The 17,049-nt window shown below is 37.1% G+C and overlaps 1 protein-coding gene across 1 annotated transcript; it reads right to left on the reverse strand.

Annotated features, from left to right (window-relative positions):
- Positions 1 to 120: 120 nt before the first annotated feature.
- On the reverse strand, positions 121 to 2,385 carry K441DRAFT_687108 (uncharacterized protein; the record flags this gene model as incomplete). The annotated part of the gene is made up of 2 exons (XM_067652064.1): positions 121 to 1,869; positions 1,900 to 2,385. The coding sequence occupies 2 exons, from the start codon at positions 2,383 to 2,385 to the stop codon at positions 121 to 123; spliced, it is 2,235 nt and encodes a 744-aa protein (XP_067504004.1).
- Between the last annotated feature and the right edge of the window lie 14,664 nt (positions 2,386 to 17,049).

Consider the following 17,049-nt stretch of genomic DNA (forward strand, 5'->3'; position numbering starts at 1 on the left):
CCTGGGATGCGTGGCGCGTGAGAGTGGCGTTAACCAGATGAGTCGCGCCTCAGCTGGAGGACAAACGATTTTCAGAGGACCAGCCCTAAGAAATTCGTTCAGACGGCTACTTTGCGTTCGTCAATCATGATTCGTTAGAAGACCCTCCTTCTCTTCCGCATTCAATGCGTTTTCCTTCCCGCCCTTCCTCCATCTCTTCAACCCCGCATAGACCCCATATTTAACAATCTCTTTGGTCTCTCCGGTCGTCCCGAACGTGCAGTGCTCCACTCTCCCAAGCGGACCTTCTCCTCTGCTTGCAACATTCAGTGCCTCCTCATCCTCTAGCAGAACTCCGAACTTCAGTTTTGTCTTGATCAGCTCCGGAGGGAAGGGGTCGCCGCCCAAACAAGCGCCAACGCTCAGTCGATCAATGGTCGGATTGCGTGTCGTAACCATGATGCGGCTGAACTGCGTGTCGCTCGCGACGCCGTTCTGGTGGATCGACCAGGCGCCAACGACCAGGAAGACAAAAGTGAACACGACAACGATCGCGTAGCCGATCCAGAGGCCCTCGGCGTGGTAGACGAAAACGTTCACGCTCCGAGTTTTTTCGCACAGAACAGAATCTGACGAGGCAACAATGAGGTGCGGCTCGCTAAGCAGAGTGATGATCATGTCTTCGTAGAATGATTGGAGGCTCCCCATGAGTTCAGATACAGGGTAGGATGTGCGGGAGTCGATCAGACGAGTCTCTGAGATGTCGGACGTGGTGAGGGGATATTTAGAGTCGTGGTTAATGGTGCCGCGAAGGAAATTGCGGAGAAGTGACCCCATGGCGTGGTAGGCGGCGGTCAGCTTATATTTGCCAACATCTGTAGTCGGGCGTACGTAGTTGTTGCTAGGGGTGATGATCAGATCACTCTTATTCTCAGGGTTCGGACTGACGGTAGTGTCGACAATTGGAGAGATGAATGTGCGGTTTTTGACTACCGAGTTCTGAATCTCATCCTTATAACGCTGTTCCAAGGTGTAGTTGGTTTGGTAATGCGTGCACTTGAACATTTTCGGTTCATGTACCGCACCCCAGCGTGAGTAATACGGCGAGGACGGGTCATACGGTATGGTGGTATTTATGCTGTAGCCAATCCATAATACTGGCTCGGCTAGAAATACACCTAGGTTCTCGGGGTAAGGTGGTCCTTCAGCAGGCTCACCACTACTGTTGGTGGGAGTTTGCGGATTGGCATATTCTCCCATATCGACATTCGACAAATAGATAAAGGTTCCTGCTGGCGCGAGAGACGATGTGTTAAAGGGAGCGTGCATAGCAAGCAGTCCTTCATTATTCGGGTTCGTAGAATTAGCCACTTCCTCACAGTTATATCCAGGACCTTGGAATGATATAGTATAGGTGCAGTTCCATCCGTCGCCACATGATTGAAGAGCTGCATCGGGGTAGCTTACTGGTTTCTGGAGGTATGCGCTTGTGATGGTAAGCCGTCTCGCGATTTTCGACGGCTGATCGTAATAGTCAAACCAGCCCGGTTGCGTCGCGTTGACGTCCGTACTGTTGTAGTAGACCAACGATGATCCTGGGTAGTAGCCCCCATTTCTGAAGTTGTATACGGACTCATGAGTGAAATTGAGACTCGCAACTTCTGGGCAGTGCGTGTTGTTTGTCACGATTTTGACTTCCGACGTTAAAGAGGCAGGTGACAAGACTGCGGCAATAGGAATGAGCCAGCTAGCCACCGCCATAAAAGATGCAAGTTTCGCATTCCGAAGCATCTCCCACTTCCTGAACTCTGTCGGATTTTCCGTGACTGCAAAGAGTCCGTCAATTGCGCTGATTGTCATAGCCTTTTTCCTGAAGGTATGCCATATCCGCTGCCTATAACTCATAACAACTGACCCCACGAGTGTGGACTTGGTGAAGAAAGCCAGCGCCGTTCCATACCGGATCATTAGCAGCTGATCCACTGCTGGTTTGCCGTCCAAATGCGTGTAAAAGAGATGATGCCCAACAGCACCCATAAGGCCCGCCACAAAGAGTACTAGTATAATAGCAGGTGTTTCCCAGTGTATATGCCATTGCGCAATTTCCCCTGCTCTCCGCTCCACCAACGCTTGCGTATCCGGATCTATCGTTTTTGAGGGTGTTATGCCGGTTCCGAACGTGTTACCAGAGCTGGTGACGGATTTTTGAGGTGGCATTCGACTCATTGAATAATGCGCGGGAGGAATCGGCGCGTAACCGGCTTGGCCGGAGCTCTCTCCTGTGAGAGACGATACGAAAGACGCCCCGGATCTCGTTCGTGAAAGGCCTGCTTGAGATTCTTGGGGTTCTTGAGGTCCCTCACCTAACACCCGGGGTTCCCATGAGGGCGTAGAGAAATTCTGCATTTCGACAGGGTCAAAAGGAGGATCGAATGGGTCGTACCTTTCAGGTGGAATTTCTGGAGAGATGCCCGGCAAGTCTCTATAGGGTGATCGCGAGCTTCGAGAAGCCATAGTGAACGTATTATCAGATCTCCGCTTTGTGAAACTTGTGGCTCAAGTATTACGGATTATTTTTGGAGATATAATTCATGACTGCATGGGATTTACCCATGGGGGTGCCAGCCCTGGCGATCATGACTCTGTGCCATGATGCAAAGATTAAAGCGAAGGAGGCTAATGGGGCTGGGGCCTGGAGTGTTCGATGATAAGTAGACTCTATACACTGGACTACGTATGTATATATGTATGTATGTATATTCTATTATGGCCATGCACCATCTAGGGTATGGGCCGTTACAGAGCGCTAACTAAATACTTCCTACCATTAACATGCTTGCTCTAGTTTAGAAGCCAACTATAAGAACTATATATCTATTACCTAACACTATACTCAACTAAGGAAAAAATAAAGGAAAGTAATGTGTTACTATTAAAGAAAGTTAGAGTTTAGAGGCGAGCCTAAGTAAGTAGTTTTCGATGCNTTGTGTCCGNAGGGCTATTCTAGCGTTNTGCGCTTCTTNATTGGCNANGNACNAGTNNAGGCACGTNTAGAGGAGGCTCGCGGTGTATTCGGTTAGATAATTAGAGGAGAAATTCTTAAGAGTCTTCGCTTATTAATGTCGGCTTCTATACTCTCTATATCTTATACGCTTAGGTATAAACGTCTAGTCTCTTTTATAAATTTAATTGTAGCTTTAACTACGCTAATATCTGGCTTCTAGCGCTTAATTAGGCCGTTAATATTCCTGCCTCCTTTTTGTCTGCGTAAGTAGCCTCCTAATACATATAATAGATCCCCAAATTAATCTCTATGTTGCTCTCTTAGTTTAATCCTTTGCTGCGCCCACCTCCTACAAAAGAAGAGGAAGTGCTGTATTAACTCTATAAGCCCGTAGTTGTATAACGCCGTCTCTGATGCATTAATTTTGTGGAGATATTCCTTTAGAAATAACTTACCGGTCTATAGCTGCGTAAGGATAGCAGCTTCTAAGCTAATTAGCTGCTGGTATAATCCTGCAGCCTTTCTAAGGTGGAGTGCTGCGTTAATCTTTCTTGTAAACTTGCCCGTATTAGATCTTCCCGATAGAAGCGGTCCTATTATTATCTTAACTCTTTTTAACGCTTACGTTATAAGGTACTATAGGAGGCCGTCTCTCTATAGTGGCTCCTCGCTCTTTAGTCTTGTTGCTGCTTTGGTAAGCTTGTCGGCCTTCTTATTTCCTATAAATCCTAAGTGGCCTGGAATCTAGTATAGCGTGACATTATTTAGCCAAAGCTTCTTTAAGATCTCTACGACTATTTCCTGGTAGGCTCCAGCCCTTTAGCTCTATACTAACAGCAACGCTAATTATAAGTCGGAGAATATTCTTATACTAGATGCAGGTATTGGAAAACCTACTTAGTCAACAGCCGTGCACGTAGGGTCCCACGGCCAGTTAGCTGCCTCGCTGATTGCTAGAAGCTCTATAAGGTAGGCGTTGGCCTAATTAGAGCTCGCCACCGTTTTTAAAAGCGTTGCTTTAGATAGCGTAGCATACACACCAACTCCTGCCCTACTATTGCGCACCGATGTATTAACGTATATATTAACCTGCCCTAGCTTATAGTCTTTAATAATAGCTTAAGCATAATCTTCGTCCTTATATATTACTACATTAGGCTTAGCCACCTACGGTAGGCATGTATACGGTTTAACCTCCAGCACCCTATTTACCTAGATATCCTCGCACATCTCTACTATCCTCTAGAGTGGCAATCGGTGCCGTTTATAGAGCCTCTATCTTTAAATTATCTAATAAGGATATAATTTACCTAGTTTATAGATTAACACCTAGAACACGATAGCCTGGTTATACAGCCTTTGCTTAAGAGGGAGCAAGCCAGCTTTTACTTCCGCTATTAGCAGGACAACAGAGCAAAACCCCCTAATAATAGCTTATGCTATAATCCTCTGCGCCTACTAGAGGAGCTATATTAACTCTTATATCGCAAGCGGGTACTATATTAGCGACGCGTAGTCTACTACTAGTAAAACCGAGCTCTTAGCTAGCTGCTTAACGCTCTTAAACTACAGTCCCTTTAATCTGCGCAACGCTAGCGCCACCTTAGTGGCTTTGCCTGCCTTATTTACTAGGTGCGCCTTAAACCGTAGCTCCTTATTAAGGATTACCCTAAGGATTTTAACTTCCTAAGTTGGGGGGATCCCTTTTCCTTTAAATTAGAGCGGCGTGGTAGCATCCCTGCCTACTTCTTTATATCTAGTAAGGTGGATAAATAACGTTTTCTTTACTTTAAATTGGGCTCCACTGGTCCTCTCCCATTTCTTAAGCATTGGTATAATCTCGCCCTAGATAATCTGCGTGTTTTCCTCCGCCGTAGGGCCTATAATCTATACCAAGTAGTTATTAACGAAGGCTATGGAGCTACTATTTCTGGGTACGCTTTATATAAGATCCGCGTTAAAGAATAGAAAGAGTATTAGGGCTAGTGCTAATCCCTACGGGAGACCCGCCTGCGGAAGCGCCTGTACCTTTAATATGTATCCGTTAACTAGGATATAGGCTTAACGGTTTGTATAAAAGTCCTGTACCTATTATATAATCGTCTAAGGTATCTAACGCTGCTATAATCTCCTAATTTCCGGCTCTATGGCTATATTATTATACGCACCCTTAATATTAAATAATACTAGAGACAGCGTCTTCTTTTCTCTCTATGCTCTAAATACGTCCTTATAGAGATATAATAGCGTATATATTGTTAACCTTTGCTTCCTAGCTCCAAAGTGCGTCTTAGGTAGTAGGCTGTGTTCCTCTACTAGGTATGCTATCCTCTCCGCCACTAGCGATTTAAGTGCTTTTCCTAGCGTTAAGAGGAGGGAGATCGGCCTATAGTTATTTGCTACTGTATAGTCCCCCCGCTTTAGCTTCTACAGTAGTATAATTTTTACTACCTTCCATTCCTAGGGTACCTTTCCTGTCTTAAGTAATTTGGTAAAGAGAGTAGTAATCTCACTACTTAGTACGGGCCACAGCTCTTACTATACCCTGGCTAGTAGGCCGTCCCTTCTAGGAGCCTTATCTGGGCTAGCCCTAAATATAGCTGCCTTAACCTCGTGTTTGGCGATAGGCTCCTATGGCAATTAGTTATAGCTAGTTATAGCTTCCTCCTCTTATTCGCACGGCGGCGGGACCGGAAAGAATACCTGGAATAGTTCTCTTACAATATTGTGGTTCTCCGTAATAACCTCTCCCTATCCTTTATCCTTCTTAATTAGTGGTATTCTAGCGAACGCGGATATAGCCTGCGGATTAAGGTATTTTAATGCTTTCTATATATTGTCACTATTACTAAGGAATTTGTCCTAATGGAGCTTCTTATGTCGCTAAATAGTCCTATAGAAGAGCTTCTTCGCTCTTACTACGACATTATATAGCTTAGGGTCATCCCTTCCTTACCTCTACATTACGCTATTCCTATTTCTCTAGTATATGTATAACTTCCTCAGCGTTATAAGGTTTTCGTTCCACCATCTTTTCATATACGGTAATAGTCTGGCCCGTTAGCAGTATACTTTAAGGGCTTTGTTAACCCACCTATTAAGGCAGTTAACCATTTCGTCTATATCTTCTATAGGGAATCCCATCTCTTTCTATCGCTCCACGTCTTCTCGTATCTTATCCCAGTTTGCATTCTTAATAAGCAGCCTCTCCTAGCTCTCCTGCGTGTCTATATCAACCCAGAAGCTAGTGTAGATAGCTCTATAGTCTGATCTGTACTTATACTCCTAGATAGCGCACTTTGCTAATTCACTTGCTAGGCCCGGGGTTACAAGCATAAGGTCAATTGTTAATATTCGCCCCGCGTCGCTTTTAAACGTAGGTATTCCCACTAGAAGTAGGCTCTAGAGTAACCAGTCCGCCATAAAGTTAATAATTAGCGCGCTTTCTTCCTACGTTAATATAGTACTAATATAACTTCCTCCCTATAGTGGATTATGCCGATTAAAGTCACCTGCGATTACTACCTTAGTATATAGGTCGCGTAATAGTTCACCCTAGATTAGCCTATTAATTATCTCTAGTCTGCTAGAGAGCTCCTCTAGGTTCTCTTCCTTGGTTCTCCTTAAATATCTATCTAGAATATATACCAACACAATTATAAGTCTTCTTTAGCCAACGTGCGCTACCACCGCCATAATGTCTGCTAAATCTACCTACAGCTGTGTAGCTACCAGCTCTTTAGATGCCCAGATATATAACCTAACTAGGGGATACCGCTGCTGCCTGCCCATTGGGACGAACCTCATCCACTAGGGATTTAAGCCAGCCAGCACCACTTCCCTATCTAAGAGAAAGCAGTAAGGCTCCTGGCCTAGAATAAAGTAGAAGTCCGCCAGCGCTTCGTTATTATATAGCGCATGCTGCGCCTCCCTACACTTCTTTATATTCGCCTAAAGGATCTAAAGTTCTCTATTTATAGCGCTGTCGTACAAGAATCCTGTCCATCTCTTTCCTGTATGCTAGGCATTTACAGTATAAGGCTTGGTGAGGACCCTAGCAGTTCACGCAGTGTAGATTCACCGTCTTATACCGGAGATGGCCTTCCCGCCCACACATTTCGCACGTATTAGGTCGCGTATAGTCTCTAGCCCTATGTCCAAACCTTCTGCATTTATAGCATGCTATAGGGGTGCGTTGCTCCTTAAATGGTGATATAATAATCGCGCCTCCCCCAAATAATACGTTGTCCGACGTAAGCAGCTTCTCTATATCCTCCTTTACTGCCACTTTAATAATCACCGACGCGTGCTAGCCGCGCGGCCTTGGTTGTCCTAGCTATCTTATTATGCATACCTCTACCCTATTCTCTACCCTAAAGCGCTCTATAGCTAACTTACTTACTTTTCCGCTGTTAATGTCTATCGCTAAAGGTACTTTAACCCAGTCCGCCTTAACTGTATACTACTTAGGTCCGACAAGCCTCGCCCTAGGGATATGCGGTTTAAGCTATTAAGCAGTTGTTTGCCTAAACGTAGCTTCTTTATCTTTTTCCACCGAGAATCTAATAATGCTCGCGCTGTCGCTTGTTCGCTATACGCAGAAGTCCTTAAGTATAGCTCCTGTAAGCCCCTTAATATCCTTTATACCTTACGCAATAGTTTACTTTACTGCTTTAGTAGTAGCTACCCTCTCTATTGCCTCTAAACCCGCTTAGCTAACGTCTATTACTAGCTACTAATTAGGTTCCTTAGGGTTCCTAGCGCTTATCGTTTATGGCAAGGTTATCTCTAACCCTGCTATACCTCCACTGGCTGCTACTAATGCCTATAATTATATTGGAGCTAAGGGAGTATTTAGTTGCGCTTATAAGGACTAGATGGCCTTTTAGAGTTCGGCGTTTTGCTTTTTAAGGCTTCGCTGTTCCGATTTAATGTCTATAAGGTTATTTCTAATGCTCTCAATAATGCTATTCTGGTTTGTAATAATATTGCTCTACTATACTATAGTTTCTTTAAGGCTTTCGATAAGTTAATAAAATTCGTTATAATTAATACCTCCTCCTTTACGTTCGGGTAAGGTAGAGACTCTTACTGTAGGGAATAGAGGTAGTATATACTGTGTAGCTTATAGTCTGGTTTATAGTGCGGTTGTCTGCTATTTAAACTATGCTAATATTTAGGCTCGTGTCCTTAGCGACTGCTGGGCCTCTTGCACCTTCGCGCTTGGTTTCTTTGTACGTCTTAGTGGAGCTACTAGCGGGTCTAGAGGTGGTGTTGCTGATACGCGTTTAGGGGTTAAAGCAGCCATTAGGGCTCCGGGGCTTCGTTCGGTGGGCCGTAGGGGCCGCCTTACAGCGGGAACTAGCTAAACGAAAGACTAGGATTCGATTAAAAGAAAGTCCGAGATGAATATCCTCCCTGGCAAACTGTTACAAAGGTATGCGTGTGGTGTATCTTGTACTAGACTATAAGGGGGTAACACGTACGGGGCAGACGCCCTCCCTGCTAGTATGCTAGTACATGTACGGGGGTATCGGTTCTACGCATAACAGGATATAATAACGCAACATAGTATACCTCTTGAGCTGCGGTCTAGCGTTAGAGGAGTGCGTATAGGTCGGCCAGACCACGCTAAAAGGTCGGCCCGATAGGCGAAACCTCCGCCCGCCACACCAAACCCCACCCTTCCCCTCCCAAACTGACCCTACCATCCACCCTATCTTTTCTTATATATCTATCTTAAATCTATTATAAAAATATTTTTTATATAATAATTATTACCTTAAAGAGCTATATAGGCTATTTATAGCTTATTTTATAGTAATTTTAATAGTTTAAGCTATTTATAAAGCCTATTTAAACTAAAATAAAATCCTATAAAGGTAAATAATAAGTTTTTTCTAATATATTTAAAACATGTTTCTAATACGTTTAGAATATATTTATAACTAATTACAAACCTATTCTAGCTATATATAATTAAAATATATTAAGAATTATTATTAAATATGATTTTAGTAGTTTAAGCTACTTTATTATAACTAAAAACTATATATCTTTATATATATAAATAAGGCTTAAATATAAATATAAATATATTTTATATATTTATTATTATATACTAGCTTTTATTACTTTTAATAATAATAATAATTATATATATATATATATATTAAAACTATTTACTCTCTTTATATTAGATCTTATATTTTATAAAAACTATTATAAATTCTAAGGGTATTTATAATATTTTTTACCCTTTATATTTAAAAGAACTAATATTATTAGCTTAAAAAAATATTTTTTATTACGAACGCTTTAAGTACAATGTTACGACTACTTAGAAGGGAGTTAAAGGAAGCTAGTTGGTTAATACAAGCACGGTCTAGGATGGAGCCGATAGAGCCATGTAATGAGGAATAGTAACTAAGGTTACATGACGTGATCTATATAATCTATATAATCTATAGGATCTATAACAGAGCAGATAGAGTATACGTACCTTACATACTAAGGGGATTTCTTAGGAGTGCGGTTATGTATTTAAAGGACCATAGTCCCTACCTAGATAGTTCTCTTCTTTATAGTAAATCTTAGAATATAATTAGAGTTAATCTATTAGGCAACCACTCTACCAGTTATTATTACGTTGTTAATATCTTATTTACCTATATACCTAGCCTATTAATAAGTTCACCGTAGTTCCTGCTACAAGGCTTTATTATACATTTACTACTAAGGTTATAGTATTAATAAAGTTAAACAATATGCCACTAAAAGCACTAGCTATAACGCTATTGACGGCGGCAACTACTTTAAGATTAGGTAACGACACTAGTATAGCAGACACTAACTTATAGTAACCTATAACGGTTAGACAACTATAAGAGATAGTTGACTAGTTAATAGAAAATAATATAACGTTAGAAAATAGGATTAACGGGATAGGAGTAGCAAAGATTAAGCTACTATTAATTAAAAGGTACTTAGGGGAAAGATTAAAACTTAAAGGATTCCTTATATAAATACACTTTAAAGTTACGCAAAAAGGGGCAAAGCTACTAATACCTATAGATTAAATAGCATATACGGGACTATTCCTATTAGGAAGGGCACTTAAGTGGTTTAAGCTTTACCTTACGGAAATACAAGCGAATAGCATAACGACCACTAATTAAGAAGTATGGTTTATATTTGTAAGCTAAAAAGGGTTTACAGAATAACTAATATAGATATTTAGAGACCCGGAGGCAGTAACCACAGTAAAAAGAAAACTCTAAAATATTACGTAATAAACCTTAGTAATTAAGTATATAACGCAGTTCCAGACATTAGTGACGTAAGTTAAGTAGAATGATAAGGCGCTTATAGCACAGTATAAGTAAGGACTTAAGGCTAAAGTCTAAAATATAATTATCCTAATAAAAGATGCGGACACCCTAAGGGAACTAATAGATTAAGCGATTAAAATTAATAATTAGATCTACCAAAGGGAATAGGCTAAGAGAGGCTAGAATAAAGTTCTATAGTTATATAAGGCGTAAAGTACGCAACGACTAAAGCTAAGTTAAAAACTATAGTATGGCGTAGAGCTAATAGACTTAAGTAGTACTAAAGAATTTAGGAAATAGAATAAGAAATTATAGAAACCTAGAGGATAAGGATTAAGTAATTAAAGGTCTAAGGAGTAGAGGCCGAACTAGGGATTTTAGTAGTAAAAGACGTTTAGGCGGACTCTATAGCAAGAAAAATAGTTTAAAGAAGGAGCTTATATAAATTGCGGAAAATAGGGTTATTATATTAGAGACTGTAGAAGTAGTTAGAGTTACTATATAGTAAAAGGCATAAGACTAGCAGACAATATATACGTATAAAGGGACAATAATATACTGCAAGGAACAAAAGAGTGTTTAATTAAAAGTTTTATGTTTTGTTATAACAACGTATACCAAATTTATAAGGACGCTAAGTATAGCGTAAGCTATTAGCTATAAGAGCTAGCACCTATAGAATATAGAGGAACTAATAAACTAGTTTATAGATTGGATATTAAGGACGATAAATTTAATATAGGCGAAATATTTCGTACTAATAAGGCAATAAAGGTAGCTTACTAGGAGTATATAAACCTAAGAGATATTATATAAGAGGTAAAGGATAATTCTACTATGGAATAGGGAACATTAGTAGGGATTAAGACCCCACTAGATATAATATCTATTACTTTATAAGACGTAAGAGAAGTAGGGCAGCGAACTACTTCGGCACTTAATAAAGGCAAAAGGCCAAAGGCTTAAGATTCTTAAGATAAGATATAAGATAACCAAGATTCTTAAGACGAGATGAGGTAAGCTTAAGGACCTATAATAGATAATAACCGATAGAGTAGGGCAGTGGCTTAGTTTAGTAATATACAAATAAGCTTAGGACGAAGTTTCCTAAAGGTATAAGATTCTTAGGANNAGATAAGTGAGATTTAAGACTCTTAAGACGAGATAAGAACACTAGTAAAGCCTAGTTGGACTAAGGCTGGAGTAAAGCTTAAGATAGAAGTAAGCTCAGGATTAAGAATCTAAAAGGGTTAAGAATTTAGAGTATAAATAAAGACACCCACGAATAAGAGGTAAGAGGCTTTTTTATAGATTAGAGAATCTACAGCGTAAATAGCAACTAGACTAGGAGATAGACATATAGACCTAGAAGACTTACTAGGGGAATATAGTGTTTAGCCTAAAGATTAAAATATCGATACCAAGATTAAGAAGTAGAAAGACTTTAAGGATCTAAGTATAAGACGTAAACTAAAAGAAACTATAAAAGAATTTAGGTAATAAATTATTGTATAGTAAGAATAGAAACTAGATAAGAGATCTAGTATATTAGGACGTACTAGGGACAGAGCGCTAGTATGAAGGATTACCAATAGGCTTAGGGCAGGCATATTAAGAGCTAAGTGGCTTACTAAACTAGAAGATAAAGAGGATTTAGGGATCTTTACTAGATTTAAAGAACAATATACTAAGGGCTATTACAATATAGTAATAAGAAGATACTTCCTTACGGACAAGCCGTATACACTCCAGTAGCTGTACTAAAAGTGGTATAGGCAGCGACACAACAATGAGTGGGAAGATTTCTATATATAGTTGGATAAAAAAGTTATTTAAGATCACCCAATTATAAAAAAGGCTATAACTTACATTAAAGGAGCCTTAATTATAACGTTAAAGGATCTAAAGGAATAATTAGAGGATTAGAGAAGCGAGAGACGCATCTTAGTACCTATAAACGAAGTTATAACGTTTAGATTAGCATAATAAAGGTTTAAACTTAAGGATAAAGACGAGCTAAGAGTTAACCTAAAGCACCTAGTATACTATACGCTATTATAGATTATATATATAGACGATATATACGAAATGCATAAGAATCCAAAGGAAAAGAATTAGAAATACCCTGTAAGGATATATTAGATAATAGATAAATAATAGTACAGGAATGCTAAGTATATGCATAGATAGCATCTAGCAGAAGTTTAAGAGGAAGGAGACTTAATACTTTAACTAGGAAGATTCCTTATAGAAGAATGCTTAGATGGATAATAGTAGTAAAAATACCTAGAGAATACGTATTTATAGTATATTAAAGATAAAAAGCGAACTAAGCATTAGCTAAAGAGCGAGCTAAGTATAATAGGATTAAGTAGCCAATAGTTAGGAAAAGTAGAGGCCTATAGAACCAAAGGGAGCTAGTAATAGAGCCTTAGACCCTTAAAGGAATTTAAGGACAACACCTAAATTCATAAGTTAATTAGTAAGATTAGTAGTTTAAAGCGCTAATAGATAGTGGAGTAACGCAAAACCATATCTTACTAGTAGCAGTTAAGAAAATAGGATTACCTTATAGACAGAAGGAGCAACTTTACCTATTAGTTATAATTTTAGGAGATCTAATAGCCTATGGAGGAGGGATTATTAATCTTAAAATAGGACCTATTTAGATAACCATTAAAGGAAGACAAATTAAGATGTTTTTTAATATCCTACTATTAGGACAGGATAAGGCAGTATTAGGCATGCCTTAGTTATAGGAATACAATCTAAGGATTAATTAGATTACAGGTTAGGTTAATATTAGGGATACTTAACGCTATAAGATGCGATAGTAAACTAAGTTAGTATAGTACTAAGTTAGAGCGATATATAAAGAGACTAAGTAAGGCTTAAGTTATATACTAAAGAGATACCACAAGTATAGCAAAAAGCTATAGTTATTAGAAAGTAAGAAGCTAGTAGATTATATAGCATAGGACTATAAAATAGAGTTAGAACTAGGAATAAGTCTAAGGTTCTTTCTAACCTATAAGCTTACTTAAGAGGAGTTAAGCGTACTTAAAGAGTTTGTTTAGGAGAACTTATAAAAGGGATATATTAGGCCATTATAGTTATTAGCAGGATATCTAGTACTATTTATACTAAAGAAAAATAGAAAGCTTAGGTTATGCATTAACTATAAATAGTTAAACAGCATTACTTAAAAGGATAAATATCCTTTACCCTTAATTAGCGAAATTTAAGATTGGATAGGTAATGCGTAAATCTTTACAAAGATAGATCTAAGATGGGCATACCATTAAATTAGAATTAAGGAAGGTAATAAATAGAAGGCAGCCTTTAGGTTAAGAAAAGGACTATATAAGCTATTAGTTATACAATTTGGATTAATAAATACACCCGTAACGTTTTAGAAACAAATTAATAGTGTATTAAGAGAACACCTTAATAAGTTTGTTATAGTATACCTTAATATTATTATTATCTACTTAATAACTAAGGAAGAATATAGGGAACACGTTAAATGGGTCTTAAAGAGACTATAAGAAGAATAGATGCTAGTAGTAATTAAGAAATACAAGTTCTTCACAAGGAAGACTAATTTCGTTAGATTTATTATTAAACTAGGTTATATTAGTATAGACCTAAAGAAGATTAAAGCTATAGTAAGTTAGCAAAAACTAAAGAACGTAATATAGTTAAGGTTATTTTTAGGGTTTTGTAACTACTATAGAAGGTTTATAGCATAGTAGTTAAAGAATATTAAACCATTTACTAGGCTTATAAAGAAAGAGGAACTATAGGTATAGGGAGATAAGTAAAAGAAGTTGTTTAAGGAACTTAAGGAGTTATTTACCTAAGAGCTAATCCTTAAAATCTATTAACTAGGACTAGATACGGTTGTAAAAACGGACGTATTAGACTATGTACTAGGAGTATATTTACTATAGAAGTATAAGGACGTATAGCATCTAGTAGTATACTATAGTAGAAAGATAACACTACTAGAGTTAAACTATAACGTTTACAATAAGGAGTTATTAGGTATAGTTACAGCACTTAAGGAATAGAGAGCATTCTTATAAGGTATAGAGAAACTATTTATAGTTAAGACGGATTATAAGAACCTAACGGGGTTTCTAATAATAAAAGAACTTAATTAAAAATAGGTTAGATGGGCAGAGATGCTTATAGAATACTATTTTAAGATTTAGTACACTAAAGGAACTAAGAATGTAAGAGCAGATGCACTTAGTAGAAAGGCTAAACTATAAAATAACGAAAACCCGTTAGGAGTAATGCTACGTAAAGATAAGAATAGATTAATTAGATATAATTACCCTAAACTAGTAGCAACTTAAGAGGATAATAAACTAGGAAAAGTCTATAAGATACTAGAAAGCTTTTAGGTATAGAAAATTCTAAAAGCATAGCTAGAAGATCTATAGATGGATATATATAAGAATTAAGAAGCGAAGTATATCCTAAGAAGTATAGTAGAGTATTTTATAGAAGGTTTCTATAGGGGAATAACTTAAGGACATAATAGAGCAATAGGCTTAGTGTTAAGACTTTAGAAAGAATACATTATTAATAGAATCTGGAGTATTATAAGAAAAGTAATAAAAGAGTATCTAAATTACTAAAGAAATAAACTAACGAGGTATAAGCTATATGGAGGGCTATAACCTATTAAAATACCAGAGAGACTATAAGAGGTTATATTATAGGACTTTATTATTAAGTTACTAAAGTTAAAAGATCCTATTACCGGACAAGATTATAATATAATCTTAGTAATAGTGGATAAGTTAACTAAGTAGGGCTACTTTATAGCATGTATAGAAGAAATCTTAGCGGAAGATATTACTAAAATCTATGTTAAAGAAGTATTTATAAGACACGGAGCACTAAGTAAGATTATATCGGATAGAGATCTAAGATTTATAGCAGTATTTTAGGAGGTATTCTTAGCGGAGTAAGGAGTTTAAGTAGTAACTTTTACCGTATATTATCCACAGACAGACGGTTAAATAAAAAGATTAAATTAAACGCTAGAATAGTATCTAAGATATTATATTAATTATGCATAGAATAATTAGGTATCGCTATTACTAGTTATATAGTTTATATACAATATAACACTATAGGAAGGAATAGGCATATTACTATTTAAGGCAAATTATAGATATAAGCTAAGAATATTATTATTACTATAATAAGTAAAGAAAATAAGTAGTATAGCTAAAGAAAGAATAGAGATATTAATAAATCTTTATATAGACCTTATAGAATTAGTAAAGAAAGTATAAGAGAGAATAAAAANGTATTATAATACTAAGAGATCTAAGGGACCAGATCTTAAGGAGGGAGATAAAGTGTAGCTACTATATAAAAATTTTAAGAGTTAACGACTAAGTAAAAAGTTAGACTACGTTAGACTAGGACCTTTTAAAATTATATAAAGGATTTTACTAGTTATATTTAAGTTAAACCTACTAGCTAAGATAAAGATCTACCCTATATAGCACATTATAATGCTAAAGCCAGTATATAGGAATATTAAGCTACTAGTTTATAAAGTAGACATATATAGAGGATAGAAAGAAGATAAATAGCAAGTTTTAAAGATTATTAGTTATAAGGATATTAACGATAAAATATAGTATAAGGTTAAGTGGATAGGCTATAATAAGACTACCTAGGAGCTATTAGAGAATTTAAAGAATACTATAGGAAAGGTACAGGAGTATTAGAAGAGATTAGGTTAGGTAGTATTAATAAAGAAAAATCGCTAAAAAATAAATTACCTAAGGGGGACCTAAGAAGAGCAGTTACTAAACTACTTAGATTTATTTCCTTCTTAGATAAAAGAGAATCTATTCTTTTATTACCAAGTTTCTATAAATCTTATTCTATAAGTTTCTATTCCTTAAAATAGATCTTTTTACAAACCTTCTTAAGACGGATTAACTAAGCGGACGCCGTAAGACGAGATTTAAGAGCCCGTTATTAAATATCGGTAGCCTTTTATTTAGCATTATAAGAACAGCGTAACTTCGCTAGGGTAATAAATAGTTTATTATCTAGCCGCGTAGTAGTAGATTAAATATAAGACCTTAAAATAGATAAGCTAAGGAACTAGATAACTATTAAGAGTAATAGGTCGCGTATATTTAGCATTAAAGACAAAGCGAACGTTATAGAACGAATAAATATTCACTTTAGTGCACTTTAAGTAAGAGAACGGTTATTATAAAGATAGACTTGCTAACGTAATATAAACCAACCCCTCTTTTAAATAATAAGAACATAGAGACGGTATAATCTTACTAAGAGATAATATTATAGCAACGGTATAAGACCAACGAGCTATAGATAAAGAAGAAGAAGCTTTAGGTATAATAAGTAAAGATATTAACTAAATTAATTAGACGGACATTATACCTCTAGTAAACGACTTAGAGATATTTAGGATCTTTAAAGATAAAGATAAAGAGGAGGGAGATAGTGTTATAAACGCTTTAAGTACAATATTATAACTACTTAGAAGGGAGTTAGAGGAAGCTAGTTAGTTAATATAAGTACGGTTTAGAATAAAGCTAATAGAGCTATATAACGAGGAATGGTAACTAAGGTTATATAACGTAATCTATATAATCTATATAATCTATAGAATCTATAATAGAGTAGATAGAGTATACGTACCTTATATACTAAGGGGATTTCTTA

Source organism: Cenococcum geophilum, assembly GCF_001692895.1.
Source record: "Cenococcum geophilum 1.58 unplaced genomic scaffold K441scaffold_21, whole genome shotgun sequence".
Taxonomy (NCBI): domain Eukaryota; kingdom Fungi; phylum Ascomycota; class Dothideomycetes; order Gloniales; family Gloniaceae; genus Cenococcum; species Cenococcum geophilum.